Raw genomic sequence first — 26,670 nt, 5'->3', positions numbered from 1 at the left:
TACAGCTTAAGAAACTTGAAAAAATGACTGTGATGGATATTATGTAAACGGATGAAGGTTAACATGGGCGCTGTAGTTATTTCTGTGTTCACGAAGTAATCCAACTGAAGCAGAGAGTGCTGAGGTGGAGCTGATTTATCTTCAAATATAAAACCACAGGACCAGTCTTCATTTTTACAGAAAGACAGGTGAAAAAAACACTGAAGGAGACATTGTACTTACTTACAGAAAGTAGTGGAACAGAGGAAATGTCTCTCAGACTTCGAAGTTAGTTCTATCACGAAAATGCTCCGTGATGTACTCTCAGACCAAAAACACAAGTCAGCGTCTTTTTTTTTTTAGGACTTTCCTTTAAGTCTACTAATTCGTAGCTACTTTTAGCTTTTAATTACTTTGCCAATATAGCCCCTAGTTTAAGTATTCACTGAAATTAAACACATCCACGCAGTGCTAGCAGTTGATTACATCCCCGGGGTTCCCGCAATTCTTAAAAAGCCTTAAAAGGCATTGAATTCATTGATCTCAAAACAAGGCCTTTATTGGTATTAATATGCTTTAAATCAATCTTTCAAAAGTCTTAAAAATGCCAAGACATGAAAGTAGGATTTTAGGATGTTTTTTTTCCTGACCTTATACTGTAAACTCTCAAATACTTGGTTAACACTTTTTTATAACAATTTCCAAAGTGTCTCTTGCCTTAATTAGACCACATCAGGATAATGGAACCAACAACACTCATCTTTTGTGTCTAGTCAGGATGTTAAGAGCAGAGGGTCCAATGTCTGCTAGCTAACTGCTGAGGACACCCTGGACAGAGTAGGGAAGCACAGGTTCATCAAAAATTGGGTTTTTACCAAAATTTTGTTGTAAAGGAAACCAGTAAATGCTATGTATAAAGGGTTTGGCACGATGAAATGGAGGCACAGTGACAAACATTAAAAAAAAATTGGTTTTTTTTCCCCCAATTCTGTCCTCCTTTTATGTTACACTTAAGATTTGGGGATTTTTTATTGGTCTTAAATTTATTGCCGAGTGGCATAAAAAAGTCTTCAATCTAACATGGCATTAGCTGGAGGAACCCTGATCTGTGATCGGATATGTAAGGGCTTCAGTGTGAAGTCAAAATGTCCCTCAGAAAGACACTAAGTGTGAATAAGACTTTACCAGTTTTTTTCTGTTGTTGCAAATCTTAAGTAGCATACAATAAATGTCCCCTGAATTGTAAAATAAAGATGTTGAATGTGTCTGAAGCGCTGAACGTCTGCTCGTTTTGAACCCAGTGATGCAGAACTGACTGCTTCACTTTGCACAGATAGATCCAAATAGAAAACTTCAGATTAGATGTGAATAATGATGATATTTTCATCCTCACAACTGTCTCAGACATAAAAACAATGGAGACAAACATAACTTATCTCAAGATAGCATCATATGTAGTTTAAATATTTTCACCTGAAGACAATCAGCTGAATACATCTTCTGCTCCCGGCTCAGTCCATGTGATTTCCTTGCTATTAGAAAAAAAAAAGAAAAACATTTGCAGAATGCGCAGGTCTTCTGTGATATCTTCTCTCTGAATCTCTTTTCTCGACACAAAGAGTTTCAGGGCGGAGTATCGCCTCAGCATACATGTGCAGAGTTGCTGCAGTGGCAGTTTTGTTTTCACACCTGCTTCATTTTTCTCTTTTTATAGACACAAAAACGGCTACTCTCTCCCAGGCCTGGCCAGCTAAGAACATACATCAGATTGAACGTCACCTGAGAATACAGCAAAAGGTAAGGGTGGCTTGTTGCCGGGAGCAAGGTTGTTCTGGTTAAATCCCACATGTGCAATCATGTTATCACAAAGATCATGCACTATCAGCAAAACATTGGCGCATAAATTAGAGCTGAATACGATGATAGGGTTAGCTAATGATGCAGAGCAAACCCCGCTGTGTGAGAATAAATCCAAACCTAAAAACAAATACCTCCGCACGCCATTATCTCACAGGGCTGTAATCCTTCCCGCCAGTCTGAACCCAAAGTGGTTTAGAGCTGCTGTGTGTTTAAGCAGGCGCAGAGCTGAACGGTGACTAATTAAACCTCCCAAAGGATGGAGGAGGATTCAATGTCAAGACTGTTTTGTAGCAGAAACAGCAGGATTTGTCCCAAGTCCACGCCTCGCCTCGGGTTGATTAGTCTGCCCCCCTGTGATCCTCTTTTATTTTTGTTGTAGTAGCCACACAGGTCATCCACCTAAAACACCTTGAAACATCTAATGTGTGTCCTCTCTGCTCTGTTGATTTAAGAAGTTGAACCCATGGACACATTACAGCTAAATAAGTGAACACTGTAAAAGGAATCACTGGAACAGTTTGAGGGGAGAAAGCAGCAGTTTAGATCCACATGTACAAGAGAAAGAACATCAGTAACACTTCATTTTACAGGTCTGTGATTTCCTGGGAAGCACCATGTAATTTGGCACTAATTATAGCAAATTGGCGCACTTCTACCTAATTAATTCCAATTAACTGTCAGTGTTAAAAGCTGGTGTAACCTCTAATCATTTAGTCTGTGCACTGCAGGTCAGTTGATCATACACATATATGTTATGCAAACATAGTCTAGAAAGTTCGATAAAATGCCATAAGACAGAAAAACACTTTCCCCTCCCACAGTTAGATTGAATGGATGTAGTGATCCCCTTAAACATCTGCTCGCATCTCAATAGCTGTGCTTGATCCACTCCTCGTTAGATTGTGAGAAGAACAGCAAAAAAATTGCAATTTCACTGACTGTGAGTCCTCGGTGAGGTTCTCCAACTGCACCACAACAGCTGACAATAGACACAACTGCTATGCATGGCTGCGGCTATTCATCGCATCCATGCTTCTTACCTGTCACATGTACCTGCAGGGTTTGGCGTGACATTTTTTTGACATACTGAACTATGATTTTTATTAAAAATATGTTTGGTTACACATTGACTTTTTTCTGACTGATGACATACTATACGATGACATTTTTATATTTTGATGTCATACTATTCTGACATTTTTATGATGTGCTATGATCATTTTTTATGGCACGCTTTGACTTCTTTTGCGATTTGGAAGACTACTATACTATTACTTTTTAATGCTATTTTGGACTACATGCTATACAATGACTTTTCATGCGGGTTTGGATGACGTGGTATACAATGACTCTTCTATGCTATTCAGGATCACATACTATGCAATTACTTTATCATGCTTTTTTTGGATGACAAATTATACTATAACTTTTTATGGTATATTGCAGAGATACTATTCTATGACATTATGGTTTAAACCTGTTATTTTGGACAACATAGTATACTGAGAATAGTGTGTCCTCCAAAATGTCACAAATAATCAATGATATTTCATGCTATTTTGGAAGACATACTATATTACTAATATGACAGACTTTTTCGTGGTATATTTGACTTTATTTTGTTTTACTATGACTTTCTTACATTATCTTGGACAACATTGTTTACTATGATTTTTTAATGCTTTTTTGATGACATCCTATAATATGACTATTTCACACAAGTTTGGATGACATACGATTGTCTGATATTTCATTGCTGACCCACTTACAAAAGTAGGACTTTTTTGTGCTATTTTGGACAACATTCTACACGTGACTTTTTTATGCTATTTGATGAGTAGTATAGTATATATAGTATACAATGGCTATTTTGGATAACATACTATACCTTTTTTTCTGCTTACTTGGATGACATTCTTTACTGTGACATTTCAGTGATGTTTGTCATCAAAAAAAGCATAAAAGCATCATGGTATAGTATGTTGCCCAAAATAACAAAAAAAGCCATAGTACAGTATGTCGACAGATTATATTATAACTTTTTTTATGCAATTTTGGATGACAAGCTATCATACGCTTTTTTTTTTTTTTTTTTTTTTAAATGCCAGTTATGAGGTATACTGTGGGGTTTTTATTTGCTATTTTGGATAACATGGTAAAGGTATGACTTTTCCACGCTATCCTTACAAAAGTTACACTATGACTTTTTTAGGCTTTTTTTGAGGACTAACTGTAGTATGACATTTTATGCTGTTTTGGACATACTATAATAATATATATATATATTTGTAGCTATTTAGCTCTGACTCTTTTCATGACATACCATACAAAGACTTTACCAATTCAGAATTAATTATTATAGAGTTACCTTAAACATTGTTTTTTTTCCCCCCTGCAGACTCGATGAAAAAAGGACTCGGCTGTAAGAACTCCACACTCATTGCAGCCTCATAATTAAAAATCAAAAACAATGCCAAGCTGAAGAGCTTTCGGGAAAAAACTGTTCGCCTCCAAACTCCTCAGAGCTCTGAGCTTCATATGAGAGAACGATCTTCCTTTGGGGTAAACAGACATTTAACTCTCTTTGGAAAACTGCTGGATGGCCATGGTCTGTGGCCGTGAGCAGAGTGATGACAAAAAGGAGCTCAGCTCACAGCTCTGCAGCAGTGATCGGGTAGATATTGATCACCCTGGACTGTTTTTGCACACATCTGCTGACTCTGTATTTGTGTAGTAAGTAGTTGTTGCTATGAAAAGCTCTCAAATATGGAATTGAAAAAGGAACCAAAGATCTTTGTTTTTGTTTTTGTTTCGGTCTATTAACACATTAAAAACCCTCAGCACTGGTCGCCCACATCATTTTACAGCTCAATACAAACATTCTTTAACCAGCTGCACACCTGAACCTCACAAATTTGACTGAAGCTAAGAAACACTGTGCGCACGTTTCAGTAGTGTCAAATAGGAAGATTTAATGGCAATGTAGATCAGTAGTTCCCAATCTTTTTGTTTTAGCTTGTGACCCTTTAAATCTCAAGTTAATTATTAGCATGTCAATCAAAAGGTTTATTAGCCTTCTGACATTTGCTTGATTTGAAGGATTGCAAGAGTCCTAACAAGGTGAAGGAACAGAAGCCCGTGTGTATAGAGAGCGAAAGCAAAAACTAGAAAATGGGGAGTTTTCTACCTGTATTATTGTCAGTTTAATCATCTTGTAACTTATTTTGGTATCATTTTTGGGACGCCTCGGGATGGGAACCAGTGATCTTATGCATATGATGAGAAGCATTACTATCCTACAAAATTAGGATCCTACCGACTATGGCTGTACTAAGTTGGTGCTTTGAGCTAAAGGCTAACATGCCAACATGCTCACAATGACAATGTTAACATGCTAATGTCTCGCAGGAATAATGTTTACCATGTTCATTTTCTTAGTGTCGTGTGCTAGCATGCTAACATTGAACAACAATGATTTTTGCGTGCAAACGCAACCAATTTTTTTTCTGAGTTGTAGATTTGTAACATGATCACATTTTTGTCTTGTACAGTTCATGTAAATAGAAAAAAAAATATTATTGCTGCTTTTTGGCAAAAACTGTCATTTGGACTTTTCTTATTTTAAGTGTTAAATTGTCATTTAAGTGTTGTGTTTCATAACCAGTAGTTGATAATACAAACTGTGTTGAATACGATTAAGCACCTTTTTATTTCTTTGAAAGGCATTTAGCAGATATTGGGGTTTTGTGTGGCAGCAGCATCATGAATCCAAACTGAAGTGAAAAAAGGGGCAGAGAGGTGAGTGAAACATGGAATGCTTTTATTCATCTGTTAGAGAGATCAGCGTTAGAAAAGTGACAGTGGACAAAGGCAGTGTTTCCCGAGGAATGATTGTAATGTATGGAGAGAAACCGATGGGAGCAGGCGCAGGAAATTTTCTTGTACATTTGAGGAAATATTTAGAGGTCAACACTCAGGGGTTAAACCAATATTGAGGTTGTAATCATGGGCAAAGTTCATAATGTGGCCCCATTTACAATTGACATTAACAGACAGGAAAACAGCATGTCTAACCTGGTTCTACATTTCATATTGACATATTAGATATGGAGCTGAACTGATCCAGTCAAGTGTCCATTGTCTATTCAGCCCCTTTACTGAAAGTATTAGATGTTACAGGTCACATCAAATTGAAACAGAAAACAGCAATACTAGAGGAAATCCTGCAGGAGAGAAACATAAGACGAGAGAATGTGTCTTTATCAGAACAAACGTGAAATCTAACATGCTTGTTTTGAGAAGCTAAAATTGTAGGTAAAAAAAAAAGGCTTAGTCATTTAAGTCACACCTGTGTTGTTTCCATGACAACTAGAGTTATTGGAATCTGTTGAAACAATTACTTGTAACCTAGACGTCTAAAAACTGTCTTCAGTCCTTTCATTCTACTTTTAACCGAGACGTCTAGACATGGCTTGACCTGCAGATCACCAAATCAAAATTCTGTCTTCGCTGTCACTGTCAGCCCCACTATCAGACCTTCATTGTATCTTGGGTGCATTGATTGCATCTTTGTTCATTGATTTCGAGCCTGCTTTCCTGCATGTTAATGCCACTTGTACAAGGGGATCAACTACTTTGCAAAAAGACAGATTTTCATGCTTTCAGACAATCTAAGTCACCATTTTGTTGTGCACAGAAAGAGCGTCACAAGGTATAGAAAGCTCAGGAAGAAACTTGGCAACCTCAGGTGAGTAAAGGTGTAACATCACAGCAGATTGTCTTTAAATGTTTTACGTACCCGTCAAAGGAGGCTTGTTTGTTTCTCTTACCTTAGTTTGCGTGATTTATTGCTTCTCGTGCCCAAGCCACTGAAGTACAAACTGCTCTTGCAAAAGTAAACTTTGCCATTCCAGTTGGAATATCACTGCTGGCTGCATGTACTGCACTGGCTGTATAGAAAATATTCAGTGTTGTATGAATGTTCCAGTTCAAGGCTGAGTACCAGTGCATTGTACAGAATTAATGACATGCTCAATAGCTTCTTACATGGCAGAAAATTGTCCAGTCTGACATGAGATTTTATTTTTTTTTTTAAAACATTTCTGGAATCAAATTATATTTTCAAACAAAGAGCCAGATGGAGTGATTTTTTTTTTGCAGTACGTCAATGAACAACAGGTGAAACTGCCTTGGGAATCACTGCATTGGCAAACTATTTTTCCTCGTGTAAAAAGATTAAATTTGAAGACTAAAAAGATGGTATGGTATTTGCAGCGGTGATCTGGTCTCAAACCGCCCTCGAGGAGTTGCATAATTATTTCACATTTTCTGTTTTGCTTAATAAACGCAGACAAAAAAAAAACTAATCATGGAGCTGAATTACTGCTCTGGCCGAAAGAACACCCAATATAAGTTTCGAGCCGTGTTTGGTCACAAATTCAAACGTTTTTGGACCTTTCTCATTAGCTTTACACGTTAAATCACACAGTAAGAAGAAAAAAGGAATCACTACATGAACAAATCAACGAGGTCTCAAGTTACATTCGGTTGGAAAGACAAAAGGTAAAATAAAAAAGTAAGTATTAGCAAATATTTGACTTAATTCTGAGTGCAGTCACTCATGCAGCACTGCCTCACGGTGAGCGCTGACAGCTCCTTGTGCAAGTGTTTTTCGCCCTGTAAGAACCACATATAGACAATGTAAACAGCAGGTTTTAAGTCGGGAGAGGGATCACCAGCTAGCTGTTAAGATAGAAGCGGCACACCAGTGAGACTTCAGTGTAATGATCAGGAATGCATAATTACAGAGGAATTAAGTTTTTTTGTTGGGGAGGCAGCTTTGAACAAAACACAAAGTCCTACTTCTGGCTTTTAAACCCTGTTAAAGTAGTATTAAGGCCTCGTAGTTAGACTTGCAGAAATGTTAAAGAGAACAGAATTCCTTGGAAAACAACCGGATGTGATAATTTTGTATGATTTTTCTGCATAGGGTTCAATGCAAAACTTCCTGCCCTCGACACCTCCTCCCCCCTTTGAGGAACCGAAAGCCAGCAAGAACAAAAACAACAGAAGAGAAACAAAAGGACAGTGGAGAGAAATCGCTGTTCAGGTGAATGCCCCGCAGTCGGACCTGGTGCAGTATGCTCAGACGCCATCTGTGTTAGGTAGCTGGTGCATTTGTCCCTTTGTTTGCAGTGAGAAGCCTCCGTCCCTGGGCTCCTTCACTTGAACATGCTCTGCAGCATGGCCGTGGCGTACGTGGGGCGTGCCTGCCGGCTCTCGATGGCGCTGCGGAGGTACTGGATTCCGCCGCAGCGCTCCCAGATCTCCTCGAACTGCCGGGGAAGGATCTCCGCTCCCCTTTTCCTCGACAGGCCCGTCTCCTCTAGACTAAGCTCGCACATCTCCATGTCGTCCTTTCCTGTAAAATGACATTATGCTTCAGCAACAAGAAGGTATGTCTTTTGAATTTGAACTCAGGAGGCCTGAAAACTGAAAAAGCCGATTGAACTCATCCACACATACTATCCTGTGACCTTTTTAAACATGCTTTACAATGACTTTCTATTACTTAATACATAATTCCACATGCTATACAATGACTTATTTATGACAAACTACACAATGACTGTTTTAAAATGTTACACTGATTTTTTGTTTTAGATGCTATAAAATGACTTTTTGTTTCACACGAGGTTTATATTTTCATGCCATACAAGACGAATATAATATACTACACTATACTATACCCTTTTTATGAAATACTTGACAATGACTTTTAGAAAATGTACCAACCTTGGACTTTTTTCTGCTTTTTAGGCAACATGACTTTTTTTTTTGCTATTTTGGAAGACAAACTATATTATCAATTTTTTATAGTATTTTGGATGACTTGCTATAGTCTGACTTTCGAATGGTATTTTGGACTATGTAATATACATTTACATATACATTTTTTAACGTTAATTTTAACAACATGTTCTGTTACTGACACACTATTTGGAATGACATGCTACTATAGTATCACTTCTATGAATTTTTTTTACTTTTTTGGACAACATGCTATGGTATGACTTATTTGCGCTTTATTGAACAATGTGCTATAGTATGACTCATTTGAGTAAGTGTGGACAACATGCTATAATATGACTATATGCGCTATTGTAAATGACATGCCCTAGGGTAACTTTTTTTAGCTACTTTGTGCAAAAATAGTAATACTTTTGCTTGTTGTCCAATTTTGAAAGATTTTATGCCGTGTCAAAATTTGATATTTTCAACATACTATGGTGTTTTCAGCCTTTTTCATGACATCAAAATTTGTTTGTTTTTTCAAAATAATATACTGTGGCATTTTTGGCCATTTTTGAAATGCTAAATTAAAATGTTTTTGGCCTTTATTTCCACTTTTAAAAATATGACACGTCTCTTCAAGCTATACTAGTCGTTTTCAGCTTTTTTATGACGTCCAAATTGTTTGGTTTTTTTTTGACATACTATTGCATTTTCGGTCATTATTTCAACATGCTAAATTATGACGTTTTTGGCTTTTTTTCCACATGCTGAAATATAATATTTTTGGTTGTTTTTGGTCTTTTTATCAAAATGCTACACTATACATGTCTCAACGTGTTATTCTATGATGTTTTCAGCCCTTTTTTCGACATGTCATATTTTGCCATTTTTCAGCGTACTATATATTATGTGGTTTTTAGTCATTTTTGAAGCACACTAAAATATGTAGTACCAATATGTAGTATGTATAGTTGTTTTTGAACATTTTTCCAACATGCTACACTATAAGATGTCTCAACATGCACTTCTATGTGGTTTTTAGCTCTTTTTTGACATACTATACAATGCGGTTTTTGGTCATTTTTTTGACCTGCAAAATTGTGACTTTTTGGCTGATTTTGGCCGTTTCTTCAACATGCTAAAAAAAAAATGAGTCTCAACATGCTATTCTATTAGGTTTTCAGCCATTTTTTGGCATGTCACATTTTGCCATTGTTCAAAAAACTATTATGCATTTTTTTTTCAACATACTACGCTATAACGTCTCTCAACATGCTATTGTGTTGGTTTTTTTTTTTAGTCCAAAAAATGACCAAACATCCAATACTATAGTAAGGCAAAAATGTCAAAATTTGACATGTCCCCAAAACTGTTGAAAACAGCTGGAAACAGCTTAGAATAGTCTGCCAAAACACGCCATAGCAGAGAAAGTTGCATAAAACAGCCTAATAAAAGCAAAATTTGGCATGTCCAAAAAACGATAAAAATATCCAAGACTATAGTAAGGCAAAAATGTCAAAATTTGACATGTCCAAAAAAACTGCTGGAAACAGCTGGAAACAGCTTACAATAGCCTGCCAAAACACGCCATAGCAAAGAAAGTTGCAAAAAGAAACAAAAAAAGCTAAATTTGGTAGGTCGAAAAATTGACCAAAAATCCAAGACTATAGTAAGGCAAAAATGTCAAAATTTTACATGTCCCAAAAACTGCTGAAAACAGCTGGAAACAGCTTAGAAAAGCCTGCCAAAACACGCCATAGCAAAGAAAGTTGCAAAAAGAGCCAAAAACAGCATAATTTGACATGTTGAAAACACGACCAAAAATCCAAGACTATAGTAAGGCAAAAATGTCAAAATTTGACATGTCCCCAAAACTGTTGAAAACAGCTGGAAACAGCTTAGAATAGCCTGCCAAAACACGCCATAGCAAAGAAAGTTGCAAAAGAACCAAAAAAAGTAAAATTTGGCATGTCGAAAACATGACCAAAAATCCAAGATTATAGTAAGGCAAAAATGTCAAAATTTGACATGTCCCAAAAAATGCTGAAAACAGCTGGAAACAGAATAGCTCTGCCAAAACACGCCATAGCAGAGAAAGTTGCAAAAAACAGCCCAAAAACGCAAATTTGGCATGTCGAAAACATGACCAAAAATCCAAGACTATAGTAAGGCAAAAATGTCAAAATTTGAAATGTCCCAAAAACTGCTGCTGAAAACAGCTGGAAACAACTTAGAATAGCCTGCCAAAACACGCCATACTAAAGAAAGTTGCTAAAACAGCCAAAAACAGCATAATTTGGCATGTCGAAAATATGACCAAAAATCCAAGACTATAGTAAGGCAAAAATGTCAAAATTTGACATGTCCCAAAAACTGCTGCTGAAAACAGCTGGAAACAGCTTAGAATAGCCTGCCAAAACACGCCATAGCAAAGAAAGTTGCAAAAAAAACAAAAAAAGCTAAATTTGGCATGTCGAAAAATTTGACCAAAAATCCAAGACTATAGTAAGGCAAAAATGTCAAAATTTGACATGTCCCAAAAAAATGCTGAAAACAGCTGGAAACAGCTTAGAATAGCCTGCCAAAACACGCCATAGCAAAGAAAGTTGCAAAAAGAAACCAAAAACAGCATAATTTGGCATGTCGAAAATTTGACCAAAAATCCAAGACTATAGTAAGGCAAAAATGTCAAAATTTGACATGTCCCCAAACTGCTGAAAACAGCTGGAAACAGCTTAGAATAGCCTGCCAAGAACACGCCATAGCAAAGAAAATTGCAAAAACAGCCAAAAACAGCATAATTTGGCATGTCGAAAAAATGACCAAAAATCCAAGACTATAGTAAGGCAAAAATGTCAAAATTTGACATGTCCCAAAAAAAAGTGAAAACAGCTGGAAACAGCTTAGAATAGCCTGCCAAAACACGCCATAGCAAAGAAAGTTGCAAAAAAGAAAAGCAAAAAAAAAGCTATTTTGCATGTTTGAAAAATATGACCAAAAATCCAAGACTATAGTAAGGCAAAAATGTCAAAATTTGACATGTCCCAAAAAACTGCTGAAAACAGCTGGAAACAGCTTAGAATAGCCTGCCAAAACATGCCATAGCAAAGAAAATTGCAAAAAACAGCCAAAAACAGCATAATTTGGCATGTCGAAAATATGACCAAAAAATCCAAGACTATAGTAAGGCAAAAATGTCAAAATTTGACATGTCCCAAAAAATGCTGAAAACAGCTGGAAACAGCTTAGAATAGCCTGCCAAAACACGCCATATACAAAGAAAGTTGCAAAAAGAGCAAAAAAAAGCTAAATTTGGCATGTCGAAAATATGACCAAAAATCCAAGACTATAGTAAGGCAAAAATGTCAAAATTTGACATGTCCCAAAAAAAGGTGAAAACAGCTGGAAACAGCTTAGAATAGCCTGCCAAAACACGCCATAGCAAAGAAAGTTGCAAAAAAAACGAAAAAAAGCAAATTTGGCATGTCGAAAATATGACCAAAAATCCAAGACTATAGTAAGGCAAAAATGTCAAAATTTGACATGTCCCAAAAAAAGCTGAAAACAGCTGGAAAACAGCAGCTTAGAATAGCCTGCCAAAACACGCCATAGCAAAGAAAGTTGCAAAAAGAGCCAAAAACAGCATATTTTGGCATGTCGAAAAAATGACCAAAAATCCAAGACTATAGTAAGGCAAAAATGTCAAAATTTGACATGTCCCAAAAAACTGCTGAAAACAGCTGGAAACAGCTTAGAATAGCCTGCCAAAACACGCCATAGCAAAGAAAGTTGCAAAAAGAGTGCCAAAAACAGCATAATTTGGCATGTCGAAAAAATGACCAAAAATCAGGGACTATAGTAAGGCAAAAATGTCAAAATTTGACACCTGTCCCAAAAACTTTTGAAAACAGCTGAAATAGAATAGCTTCAAACTCATTGGCCATAGCAAAGAAAGTTGCAAAAAGAGCCAAAAACAGATTTGGCATGTCGAAAATATGACCAAAAATCCAAGACTATAGTAAGGCAAAAATGTCAAAATTTTGCTCTTTGTCCCAAAAACTGCTGTGTGTTTCGAAAAAGTGCCTAGAATATCTTGCAAGGTCCAGCATAGCAAAGCCCCACAAAAACCATCATTTGGCATGTCGAAAATATGACATCCTCAGTCCTTCAAATGTCATCCACCCTCTCAGGAAACTCTTCGCTACCATCCACCCAAACAACACCAGCATCACCTGCCACCTTTGCCTGTAAAACAGATCTTTGTGTCGAAAAATGACCAAAAATCCAAGACTATAGTAAGGCAAAAATGTCAAAATTTGACATGTCCCAAAAACTGTCTCTGTGAAACAGCTGGAAACAGCTTAGAATAGCGGTTCCAAACACACGCCATAGCAAAGAAAGTTGCAAAAAGAGCCAAAAACAGCATAATTTGGCATGTTAAAAATATGACCAAAAATCCAAGACTATAGTAAGGCAAAAATGTCAAAATTTGACATGTCCCAAAAACTGCTGAAAACAGCTGGAAACAGCTTAGAATAGCCTGCCAAAACACGCCATAGCAAAGAAAGTTGCAAAAAGAGACAAAAACAGCATAATTTGCATGTCGAAAAATGACCAAAAATCCAAGACTATAGTAAGGCAAAAATGTCAAATTTGACATGTCCCAAAAAACTGCTGAAAACAGCTGGAAACAGCTTACAATAGCCTGCCAAAACACGCCATAGCAAAGAAAGTTGCAAAAAGAAACCAAAAACAGCATAATTTGGCATGTCGAAAATTTGACCAAAAATCCAAGACTATAGTAAGGCAAAAATGTCAAAATTTGACATGTCCCAAAAACTGCTGAAAACAGCTGGAAAAAGCTTAGAATAGCCTGCCAAAGACACGCCATAGCAAAGAAAGTTGCAAAAAGAGCAAAAAAAAACAGCATAATTTTTGGCATGTCGAAAACATGACCAAAAAAATCCAAGACTATAGTAAGGCAAAAATGTCAAAATTTGACATGTCCCAAAAACTGCTGAAAACAGCTGGAAACAGCTTAGAATAGCCTGCCAAAACACACCATAGCAGAGAAAGTTGCAAAAAGAAAAAAAAAAGCAGCAAATTTGGCATGTCGAAAAAATGACCAAAAATCCAAGACTATAGTAAGGCAAAAATGTCAAAATTTGACATGTCCCAAAAACTGCTGGAAACAGCTGGAAACAGCTTAGAATAGCCTGCCAAAACACGCCATAGCAAAGAAAGTTGCAAAAACAGCCAAAAACAGCATAATTTGGCATGTCGAAAATATGACCAAAAATCCAAGACTATAGTAAGGCAAAAATGTCAAAATTTGACATGTCCCAAAAACTGCTGAAAACAGCTGGAAACAGCTTAGAATAGCCTGCCAAAACACGCCATAGCAAAGAAAGTTGCAAAAAGAAAAAAAAAAAAAATAAAATTTGGCATGTCGAAAATTGACCAAAAATCCAAGACTATAGTAAGGCAAAAATGTCAAAATTTGACATAGTCCCAAAAAAAGCTGAAAACAGCTGGAAACAGCTTAGAATAGCCTGCCAAAACACGCCATAGCAAAGAAAGTTGCAAAAAACCCAAAAACAGCATAATTTGGCATGTCGAAAACATGACCACCAAAAAAATCCAAGACTATAGTAAGGCAAAAATGTCAAAAAATTTGACATGTCCCAAAAACTGCTGAAAACAGCTGGAAACAGCTTAGAATAGCCTGCCAAAACACGCCATAGCAAAGAAAGTTGCAAAAAGAAATAAAAAAAGCATAAATTTGGCATGTCGAAAATTTGACCAAAAATCCAAGACTATAGTAAGGCAAAAATGTCAAAATTTGACATGTCCCAAAAACTGCTGAAAACAGCTGGAAACAGCTTAGAATAGCTGCCAAAACACGCCATAGCAAAGAAAGTTGCAAAAAGAAAAACAAAAAAGCAAATTTGGCATGTCGAAAAAATGACCAAAAATCCAAGACTATAGTAAGGCAAAAATGTCAAAATTTGACATGTCCCAAAAACTGCTGAAAACAGCTGGAAACAACTTAGAATAGCCTGCCAAAACACGCCATAGCAAAGAAAGTTGCAAAAAAGCCAAAAACAGCATAATTTGGCATGTCGAAAAATATGACCAAAAATCCAAGACTATAGTAAGGCAAAAATGTCAAAATTTGACATGTCCCAAAAACTGCTGAAAACAGCTGGAAACAGCTTAGAATAGCCTGCCAAAACACGCCATAGCAAAGAAAGTTGCAAAAAGAAAAAAAAAAGCTAAATTTTGCATGTCGAAAATTTGACCAAAAAATCCAAGACTATAGTAAGGCAAAAATGTCAAAATTTGACATGTCCCAAAAACTGCTGAAAACAGCTGGAAACAGCTTAGAATAGCCTGCCAAAACACGCCATAGCAAAGAAAGTTGCAAAAAAAAGCCAAAAAAAGCAGCATAATTTGGCATGTTGAAAAAATGACCAAAAATCCAAGACTATAGTAAGGCAAAAATGTCAAAAATTTGACATGTCCCAAAAACTGCTGGAAAACAGCTGGAAACAGCTTAGAATAGCCTGCCAAAACACGCCATAGCAAAGAAAGTTGCAAAAAGAAATAAAAAAAGCATAATTTGGCATGTCGAAAAATTGACCAAAAATCCAAGACTATAGTAAGGCAAAAATGTCAAAATTTGACATGTCCCAAAAAACTGCTGAAAACAGCTGGAAACAGCTTAGAATAGCCTGCCAAAACACGCCATAGCAAGAAAGTTGCAAAAAGAAACAAAAAAAGCAAATAATTTGGCATGTCGAAAATTTGACCAAAAATCCAAGACTATAGTAAGGCAAAAATGTCAAAATTTGACATGTCCCAAAAACTGCTGAAAACAGCTGGAAACAGCTTAGAATAGCCTGCCAAAACACGCCATAGCAAAGAAAGTTGCAAAAAGCCAAAAACAGCATAATTTTGGCATGTCGAAAAATATGACCAAAAATCCAAGACTATAGTAAGCAAAAATGTCAAAATTTGACATGTCCCAAAAACTGCTGAAAACACAGCTGGAAACAGCTTAGAATAGCCTGCCAAAACACGCCATAGCAAAGAAAGTTGCAAAAAGAAAAAAAAAAAACTAAATTTGGCATGTCGAAAATTTGACCAAAAATCCAAGACTATAGTAAGGCAAAAATGTCAAAATTTGACATGTCCCAAAAACTGCTGAAAACAGCTGGAAACAGCTTAGAATAGCCTGCCAAAACACGCCATAGCAAAGAAAGTTGCAAAAAACCAAAACAGCATAATTTGGCATGTCGAAAATGACCAAAAATCCAAGACTATAGTAAGGCAAAAATGTCAAAATTTGACATGTCCCAAAAACTGCTGAAAACAGCTGGAAACAGCTTAGAATAGCCTGCCAAAACACGCCATAGCAAAGAAAGTTGCAAAAAGAAAAAAAAAAAGCTAAATTTGGCATGTCGAAAAATGACCAAAAATCCAAGACTATAGTAAGGCAAAAATGTCAAAATTTGACATGTCCCAAAAACTGCTGAAAACAGCTGGAAACAGCTTAGAATAGCCTGCCAAAACACGCCATAGCAGAGAAAGTTGCAAAAAGAAATAAAAAAAGCATAATTTGGCATGTCGAAAAAAATGACCAAAAATCCAAGACTATAGTAAGGCAAAAATGTCAAAATTTGACATGTCCCAAAAACTGCTGAAAACAGCTGGAAACAGCTTAGAATAGCCCCTGCCAAAACACGCCATAGCAAAGAAAGTTGCAAAAAGAAAAAAAAAAAAGCATAATTTGGCATGTCGAAAAATGACCAAAAATCCAAGACTATAGTAAGGCAAAAATGTCAAAATTTGACATGTCCCAAAAAACTGCTGGAAACAGCTGGAAACAGCTTAGAATAGCCTGCCAAAACACGCCATAGCAGAGAAAGTTGCAAAAAGAAAAAAAAAAAGCTAAATTTGGCATGTCGAAAATTGACCAAAAATCCAAGACTATAGTAAGGCAAAAATGTCAAAATTTGACATAGTCCCAAAAAAAGCTGAAAACAGCTGGAAACAGCTTAGAATAGCCTGCCAAAACACGCCATAGCAAAGAAAGTTGCAAAAACTGCCAAAAACAGCATAATTTTGGCATGTCGAAAATATGACCAAAAATCCAAGACTATAGTAAGGCAAAAATGTCAAAATTTGACATGTCCCAAAAACTGCTGAAAAACAGCTGGAAACAGCTTAGAATAGCCTGCCAAACACGCCATAGCAAAGAAAGTTGCAAAAAGAAAAAAAAAGCTATAATTTGGCATGTCGAAAATTTGACCAAAAATCCAAGACTATAGTAAGGCAAAAATGTCAAAATTTGACATGTCCCAAAAACTGCTGAAAACAGCTGGAAACAGCTTAGAATACCCTGCCAAAACACGCCATAGCAAAGAAAGTTGCAAAAAGAAACAAAAAAAGCTAAAATTTGGCATGTCGAAAAATGACCAAAAATCCAAGACTATAGTAAGGCAAAAATGTCAAAATTTGACATGTCCCAAAAACTGCTGAAAACAGCTGGAAACAGCTTAGAATAGCCTGCCAAAACACGCCATAGCAAAGAAAGTTGCAAAAAAAGCCAAAAACAGCATAATTTGGCATGTTTAAAATATGACCAAAAATCCAAGACTATAGTAAGGCAAAAATGTCAAAATTTGACATGTCCCAAAAAACTGCTGAAAACAGCTGGAAACAGCTTAGAATAGCCTGCCAAAACACGCCATAGCAAAGAAAGTTGCAAAAAGAAAAAAAAAAGCATAATTTGGCATGTCGAAAAATGACCAAAAATCCAAGACTATAGTAAGGCAAAAATGTCAAAATTTGACATGTCCCAAAAACTGCTGAAAACAGCTGGAAACAGCTTTAGAATAGCCTGCCAAAACACGCCATAGCAAAGAAAGTTGCAAAAAATGCCAAAAACAGCATAATTTGGCATGTCGAAAAAATGACCAAAAAATCCAAGACTATAGTAAGGCAAAAATGTCAAAATTTGACATGGCCAAAAACTGCTGAAAACAGCTGGAAACAGCTTAGAATAGCCTGCCAAAACACGCCATAGCAAAGAAAGTTGCAAAAAGAAATAAAAAAAGCATAATTTGGCATGTCGAAAATTTGACCAAAAATCCAAGACTATAGTAAGGCAAAAATGTCAAAATTGACATGTCCCAAAAACTGCTGAAAACAGCTGGAAACAGCTTAGAATAGCCTGCCAAAACACGCCATAGCAAAGAAAGTTGCAAAAAGAACAAAAAAAAGCAAATTTGGCATGTCGAAAATTGACCAAAAATCCAAGACTATAGTAAGGCAAAAATGTCAAAATTTGACATGTCCCAAAAAACTGCTGAAAAACAGCTGGAAACAGCTTAGAATAGCCTGCCAAAACACGCCATAGCAAAAAGTTGCAAAAAAAACAGCCAAAAAACAGCATAATTTGGCATGTCGAAAAAATGACCAAAAATCCAAGACTATAGTAAGGCAAAAATGTCAAAATTTGACATGTCCCAAAAACTGCTGAAAACAGCTGGAAACAGCTTAGAATAGCCTGCCAAAACACGCCATAGCAGAGAAAGTTGCAAAAAGAAAAAAAAAAAGCTAAATTTGGCATGTCGAAAATTTGACCAAAAATCCAAGACTATAGTAAGGCAAAAAAAATGTCAAAATTTTGACATGTCCCAAAAAAAGCTGAAAACAGCTGGAAACAGCTTAGAATAGCCTGCCAAAACACGCCATAGCAAAGAAAGTTGCAAAAAAAAGCCAAAAAACAGCATAATTTGGCATGTCGAAAAAATTGACCAAAAATCCAACTATATAGTAAGGCAAAAATGTCAAAATTTTGACATGTCCCAAAAACTGCTGAAAACAGCTGGAAACAGCTTAGAATAGCCTGCCAAAACACGCCATAGCAAAGAAAGTTGCAAAAAGAAAAAAAAAAGCATAATTTGCATGTCGAAAATTGACCAAAAATCCAAGACTATAGTAAGGCAAAAATGTCAAAATTTGACATGTCCCAAAAACTGCTGGAAACAGCTGGAAACAGCTTAGAATAGCCTGCCAAAACACGCCATAGCAAAGAAAGTTGCAAAAAGAAAAAAAAAAAGCTAAATTTGGCATGTCGAAAAATTGACCAAAAATCCAAGACTATAGTAAGGCAAAAATGTCAAAAATTTGACATGTCCCAAAAACTGCTGAAAAACAGCTGGAAACAGCTTAGAATAGCCTGCCAAAACACGCCATAGCAGAGAAAGTTGCAAAAAGAAATAAAAAAAGCATAATTTGGCATGTCGAAAATTGACCAAAAATCCAAGACTATAGTAAGGCAAAAATGTCAAAATTTGACATGTCCCCAAAAAACTGCTGAAAACAGCTGGAAAACAGCTTAGAATAGCCTGCCAAAACACGCCATAGCAAAAAAGTTGCAAAAAGAAACAAAAAAAGCTAAATTTGGCATGTCGAAAAATGACCAAAAATCCAAGACTATAGTAAGGCAAAAATGTCAAAATTTGACATGTCCCAAAAACTGCTGAAAACAGCTGGAAACAGCTTAGAATAGCCTGCCAAAACACGCCATAGCAGAGAAAAGTTGCAAAAAAAAACAAAAAACAGCATAATTTGGCATGTCGAAAAATATGACCAAAAATCCAAGACTATAGTAAGGCAAAAATGTCAAAATTTGACATGTCCCAAAAACTGCTGGAAACAGCTGGAAACAGCTTAGAATAGCCTGCCAAAACACGCCATAGCAGAGAAAGTTGCAAAAAGAGCCAAAAAAAAAAGCATAATTTGGCATGTCGAAAATTTGACCAAAAATCCAAGACTATAGTAAGGCAAAAATGTCAAAATTTGACATGTCCCAAAAACTGCTGAAAACAGCTGGGAAACAGCTTAGAATAGCCTGCCAAAACACGCCATAGCAAAGAAAGTTGCAAAAAAATGCCAAAAAACAGCATAATTTGGCATGTCGAAAAAATGACCAAAAATCCAAGACTATAGTAAGGCAAAAATGTCAAAATTTGACATGTCCCAAAAAAACTGCTGAAAACAGCTGGAAACAGCTTAGAATAGCCTGCCAAAACACGCCATAGCAAAGAAAGTTGCAAAAACAGCCAAAAACAGCATAATTTGGCATGTCGAAAAAATGACCAAAAATCCAAGACTATAGTAAGGCAAAAATGTCAAAATTTGACATGTCCCAAAAACTGCTGAAAACAGCTGGAAACAGCTTAGAATAGCCTGCCAAAACACCCATAGCAAAGAAAGTTGCAAAAACTGCCAAAAACAGCATAATTTGGCATGTCGAAAAATGACCAAAAATCCAAGACTATAGTAAGGCAAAAATTCAAAAAATTTGACATGTCCCAAAAACTGCTGAAAAAAGCTGGAAACAGCTTAGAATAGCCTGCCAAAACACGCCATAGCAAAGAAAGTTGCAAAAAGAAAAAAAAAGCATAAAATTTGGCATGTCGAAAATTTGACCAAAAATCCAAGACTATAGTAAGGCAAAAATGTCAAAATTTGACATGTCCCAAAAAACTGCTGAAAACAGCTGGAAACAGCTTAGAATAGCCCTGCCAAAACACGCCATAGCAGAGAAAAGTTGCAAAAAGAAAAAAAAAAAGCATAATTTGGCATGTCGAAAAATTTGACCAAAAATCCAAGACTATAGTAAGGCAAAAATGTCAAAATTTGACATGTCCCAAAAACTGCTGAAAAACAGCTGGAAACAGCTTAGAATAGCCTGCCAAAACACGCCATAGCAAAGAAAGTTGCAAAAAGAGCCAAAAACAGCATAATTTGGCATGTCGAAAACATGACCAAAAATCCAAGACTATAGTAAGGCAAAAATGTCAAAATTTGACATGTCCCAAAAACTGCTGAAAACAGCTGGAAACAGCTTAGAATAGCCTGCCAAAACACGCCATAGCAAGAAAGTTGCAAAAAGAAAAAAAAAAAGCTAAATTTGGCATGTCGAAAAATTTGACCAAAAATCCAAGACTATAGTAAGGCAAAAATGTCAAAATTTGACATGTCCCAAAAACTGCTGAAAACAGCTGGAAAACAGCTTAGAATAGCCTGCCAAAACACGCCATAGCAAAGAAAGTTGCAAAAACACCAAAAACAGCATAATTTGGCATGTCGAAAATATGACCAAAAATCCAAGACTATAGTAAGGCAAAAATGTCAAAATTTGACATGTCCCAAAAACTGCTGAAAACAGCTGGAAACAGCTTAGAATAGCCTGCCAAAACACGCCATAGCAAGAAAGTTGCAAAAAGAAACAAAAAAGCAAATTTGGCATGTCGAAAATTTGACCAAAAATCCAAGACTATAGTAAGGCAAAAATGTCAAAATTTGACATGTCCCAAAAACTGCTGAAAACAGCTGGAAACAGCTTAGAATAGCCTGCCAAAACACGCCATAGCAAAGAAAGTTGCAAAAAAAAAAAAAAGCTAAATTTGGCATGTCGAAAATTTGACAAAAAATCCAAGACTATAGTAAGGCAAAAATGTCAAAATTTGACATGTCCCAAAAACTGCTGAAAACAGCTGGAAAAACAGCTTAGAATAGCCTGCCAAAACACGCCATAGCAAAGAAAGTTGCAAAAACAGCCAAAAACAGCATAATTTGGCATGTCGAAAAAATGACCAAAAATCCAAGACTATAGTAAGGCAAAAATGTCAAAATTTGACATGTCCCAAAAAACTGCTGAAAACAGCTGGAAACAGCTGGAAACAGCTTAGAATAGCCTGCCAAAACACGCCATAGCAAAGAAAGTTGCAAAAAGAGCCAAAAACAGCATAATTTGGCATGTCGAAAATATGACCAAAAATCCAAGACTATAGTAAGGCAAAAATGTCAAAATTTTGACATGTCCCAAAAACTGCTGAAAACAGCTGGAAACAGCTTAGAATAGCCTGCCAAAACACGCCATAGCAAAGAAAGTTGCAAAAAAAACCAAAAACAGCATAATTTGGCATGTCGAAAATATGACCAAAAATCCAAGACTATAGTAAGGCAAAAATGTCAAAATTTGACATGTCCCAAAAACTGCTGAAAAACAGCTGGAAACAGCTTAGAATAGCCTGCCAAAACACGCCATAGCAGAGAAAGTTGCAAAAAGAAACAAAAAAAAAGCTAATTTGGCATGTCGAAAAAATTTGACCAAAAATCCAAGACTATAGTAAGGCAAAAATGTCAAAATTTGACATGTCCCAAAAACTGCTGAAAACAGCTGGAAACAGCTTAGAATAGCCTGCCAAAACACCCATATAGCAAAGAAAGTGCAAAAAAAGCCAAAAAAAAAGCATAAATTTGGCATGTCGAAAATATGACCAAAAATCCAAGACTATAGTAAGGCAAAAATGTCAAAATTTGACATGTCCCAAAAAACTGCTGAAAACAGCTGGAAACAGCTTAGAATAGCCTGCCAAAACACGCCATAGCAAAGAAAGTTGCAAAAAGAAAACCAAAAAAGCATAAATTTGGCATGTCGAAAATTTGACCAAAAATCCAAGACTATAGTAAGGCAAAAATGTCAAAATTTGACATGTCCCAAAAACTGCTGAAAACAGCTGGAAACAGCTTAGAATAGCCTGCCAAACACGCCATAGCAAAGAAAGTTGCAAAAAGAAACACAAAAAGCATAAATTTTTGGCATGTCGTCGAAAAAAATGACCAAAAATCCAAGACTATAGTAAGGCAAAAATGTCAAAATTTGACATGTCCCAAAAACTGCTGAAAACAGCTGGAAACAGCTTAGAATAGCCTGCCAAAACACGCCATAGCAAAGAAAGTTGCAAAAAGAAAAAAAAAAAGCATAATTTGGCATGTCGAAAAATTTGACCAAAAATCCAAGACTATAGTAAGGCAAAAATGTCAAAATTTGACATGTCCCAAAAACTGCTGAAAACAGCTGGAAACAGCTTAGAATAGCCTGCCAAAAACACGCCATAGCAAAGAAAGTTGCAAAAAAAGCCAAAAAAAAAGCATAATTTTTGGCATGTCGAAAATTTGACCAAAAATCCAAGACTATAGTAAGGCAAAAATGTCAAAATTTGACATGTCCCAAAAACTGCTGAAAACAGCTGGAAACAGCTTAGAATAGCCTGCCAAAACACGCCATAGCAAAGAAAGTTGCAAAAAGAAAAAAAAAAGCTGAATTTGGCATGTCGAAAATTTGACCAAAAATCCAAGACTATAGTAAGGCAAAAATGTCAAAATTTGACATGTCCCAAAAACTGCTGGAAAACAGCTGGAAACAGCTTAGAATAGCCTGCCAAACACGCCATAGCAAGAAAGTTGCAAAAAGAAAAAAAAAAGCATAATTTTGGCATGTCGAAAAATTTGACCAAAAAAAATCCAAGACTATAGTAAGGCAAAAATGTCAAAATTTGACATGTCCCAAAAACTGCTGAAAAAACAGCTGGAAACAGCTTAGAATAGCCTGCCAAAACACCCATAGCAAAGAAAGTTGCAAAAACAGCCAAAAAAAAGCATAATTTGGCATGTCGAAAAAAATGACCAAAAATCCAAGACTATAGTAAGGCAAAAATGTCAAAATTTGACATGTCCCAAAAACTGCTGAAAACAGCTGGAAACAGCTTAGAATAGCCTGCCAAAACACGCCATAGCAAAGAAAGTTGCAAAAAAAGCCAAAAACAGCATAATTTTGGCATGTCGAAAAAATGACCAAAAATCCAAGACTATAGTAAGGCAAAAATGTCAAAATTTGACATGTCCCAAAAAACTGCTGAAAACAGCTGGAAACAGCTTAGAATAGCCTGCCAAAACACGCCATAGCAAAGAAAGTTGCAAAAAAAGAAAAAAAAAAAAATTTTGGCATGTCGAAAAATTTGACCAAAAATCCAAGACTATAGTAAGGCAAAAATGTCAAAATTTGACATGTCCCAAAAACTGCTGAAAACAGCTGGAAACAGCTTAGAATAGCCTGCCAAAACACGCCATAGCAAAGAAAGTTGCAAAAAAAACCAAAAACAGCATAAATTTGGCATGTCGAAAAAATGACCAAAAATCCAAGACTATAGTAAGGCAAAAATGTCAAAATTTGACATGTCCCAAAAACTGCTGAAAACAGCTGGAAACAGCTTACAAATAGCCTGCCAAAACACGCCATAGCAAAGAAAGTTGCAAAAAGAAAAAAAAAAAGCATAAATTTGGCATGTCGAAAAATGACCAAAAATCCAAGACTATAGTAAGGCAAAAAATGTCAAAATTTGACATGTCCCAAAAACTGCTGAAAACAGCTGGAAACAGCTTAGAATAGCCTGCCAAAACACGCCATAGCAGAGAAAGTTGCAAAAAGAACAAAAAAAAACAGCATAAATTTGGCATGTCGAAAAAATGACCAAAAATCCAAGACTATAGTAAGGCAAAAATGTCAAAATTTGACATGTCCCAAAAACTGTTGAAAACAGCTGGAAACAGCTTAGAATAGCCTGCCAAACACGCCATAGCAAAGAAAGTTGCAAAAAGAAAATGAAAAAAAGCATAAATTTGGCATGTCGAAAATTTGACCAAAAATCCAAGACTATAGTAAGGCAAAAATGTCAAAATTTGACATGTCCCAAAAAAACTGCTGAAAACAGCTGGAAACAGCTTAGAATAGCTGCCAAAACACGCCATAGCAAAGAAAGTTGCAAAAAAAGCCAAAAACAGCATAATTTGGCATGTCGAAAAAATTTGACCAAAAATCCAAGACTATAGTAAGGCAAAAATGTCAAAATTTGACATGTCCCAAAAACTGCTGAAAAAACAGCTGGAAACAGCTTAGAATAGCCTGCCAAAACACGCCATAGCAGAGAAAGTTGCAAAAAAAAAACAAAAAAAGCATAAATTTGGCATGTCGAAAAATGACCACCAAAAATCCAAGACTATAGTAAGGCAAAAATGTCAAAATTTGACATGTCCCAAAAACTGCTGGAAACAGCTGGAAACAGCTTAGAATAGCCTGCCAAAACACGCCATAGCAAAGAAAGTTGCAAAAAGAAAAAAAAAAGCATAATTTGGCATGTCGAAAATTTGACCAAAAATCCAAGACTATAGTAAGGCAAAAATGTCAAAATTTGACATGTCCCCAAAAAAAGCTGAAAACAGCTGGAAACAGCTTAGAATAGCCTGCCAAAAACACGCCATAGCAAAGAAAGTTGCAAAAAATGCCAAAAAAAGCATAATTTTGCATGTCGAAAAAATGACCAAAAAATCAAGACTATAGTAAGGCAAAAATGTCAAAATTTGACATGTCCCAAAAACTGCTGAAAACAGCTGGAAACAGCTTAGAATAGCCTGCCAAAACACGCCATAGCAAAGAAAGTTGCAAAAAAAAGCCAAAAACAGCATAATTTGGCATGTCGAAAAAATGACCAAAAATCCAAGACTATAGTAAGGCAAAAATGTCAAAATTTGACATGTCCCAAAAAAACTGCTGAAAACAGCTGGAAACAGCTTAGAATAGCCTGCCAAAACACGCCATAGCAGAGAAAGTTGCAAAAAGAAAAAAAAAAGCTAATTTGGCATGTCGAAAAATTTGACCAAAAATCCAAGACTATAGTAAGGCAAAAATGTCAAAATTTGACATGTCCCAAAAACTGTTGAAAAAATCAGCTGGAAACAGCTTACAATAGCCTGCCAAACACGCCATAGCAAAGAAAGTTGCAAAAAGCCAAAAACACAGCATAATTTGGCATGTCGAAAAAATGACCAAAAATCCAAGACTATAGTAAGGCAAAAATGTCAAAATTTGACATGTCCCAAAAACTGCTGAAAACAGCTGGAAACAGCTTAGAATAGCCTGCCAAAACACGCCATAGCAAAGAAAGTTGCAAAAAAAAAAAAAAAGCTAAATTTTGGCATGTCGAAAATTGACCAAAAATCCAAGACTATAGTAAGGCAAAAATGTCAAAATTTGACATGTCCCAAAAACTGCTGAAAACAGCTGGAAACAGCTTAGAATAACCTGCCATAACACGCCATAGCAAAGAAAGTTGCAAAAAAGCCAAAAAAAAAAGCATAAATTTGGCATGTCGAAAATTTGACCAAAAATCCAAGACTATAGTAAGGCAAAAATGTCAAAATTTGACATGTCCCAAAAACTGCTGAAAACAGCTGGAAACAGCTTAGAATAGCCTGCCAAAACACGCCATAGCAGAAGAAAGTTGCAAAAAGAAACAAAAAAGCAAATTTGGCATGTCGAAAAATTTGACCAAAAATCCAAGACTATAGTAAGGCAAAAATGTCAAAATTTGACATGTCCCAAAAACTGCTGAAAACAGCTGGAAACAGCTTAGAATAGCCTGCCAAACACGCCATAGCAAAGAAAGTTGCAAAAACTGCCAAAAAACAGCATTATTTTGGCATGTCGAAAAAATGACCAAAAATCCAAGACTATAGTAAGGCAAAAATGTCAAAATTTGACATGTCCCAAAAAAAACTGTTGAAAACAGCTGGAAACAGCTTAGAATAGCCTGCCAAAACACGCCATAGCAAAGAAAGTTGCAAAAAGAACCAAAAAAGCATAAATTTGGCATGTCGAAAATTTGACCAAAAATCCAAGACTATAGTAAGGCAAAAATGTCAAAATTTGACATGTCCCAAAAACTGCTGGAAACAGCTGGAAACAGCTTAGAATAGCCTGCCAAAACACGCCATAGCAAAGAAAGTTGCAAAAAGCCAAAAAACAGCATAATTTGGCATGTCGAAAATTTGACCAAAAATCCAAGACTATAGTAAGGCAAAAATGTCAAAATTTGACATGTCCCAAAAACTGCTGAAAACAGCTGGAAACAGCTTAGAATAGCCTGCCAAAACACGCCATAGCAAAGAAAGTTGCAAAAAGAAACCAAAAAAAGCATAATTTGGCATGTCGAAAAAATGACCAAAAAATCCAAGACTATAGTAAGGCAAAAATGTCAAAATTTGACATGTCCCAAAAAAAACTGTGAAAACAGCTGGAAACAGCTTAGAATAGCCTGCCAAAAACACGCCATAGCA

General features: G+C 36.1%; 1 protein-coding gene across 1 annotated transcript in view; it reads right to left on the bottom strand.

Moving 5' to 3' along the window:
* Nucleotides 1-5,638: 5,638 nt before the first annotated feature.
* myo6a (myosin VIa) overlaps nucleotides 5,639-26,670 on the bottom strand; it is a 183,421-nt gene continuing 162,389 nt past the window's right edge. The window contains exon 34 of the mRNA XM_042502963.1: nucleotides 5,639-8,260. Within this exon, the coding sequence (XP_042358897.1) occupies nucleotides 8,061-8,260 (200 nt within the window). The 3' untranslated portion in view covers nucleotides 5,639-8,060. The remainder of the gene's footprint in view (nucleotides 8,261-26,670) is intronic.

This window comes from Plectropomus leopardus, chromosome 16 (genome assembly GCF_008729295.1).
Source record: "Plectropomus leopardus isolate mb chromosome 16, YSFRI_Pleo_2.0, whole genome shotgun sequence".
Taxonomy (NCBI): domain Eukaryota; kingdom Metazoa; phylum Chordata; class Actinopteri; order Perciformes; family Serranidae; genus Plectropomus; species Plectropomus leopardus.
The sequence above is the reverse complement of the archived record's forward strand: the minus strand, read 5'-3'. Positions and strand labels throughout refer to the sequence as shown.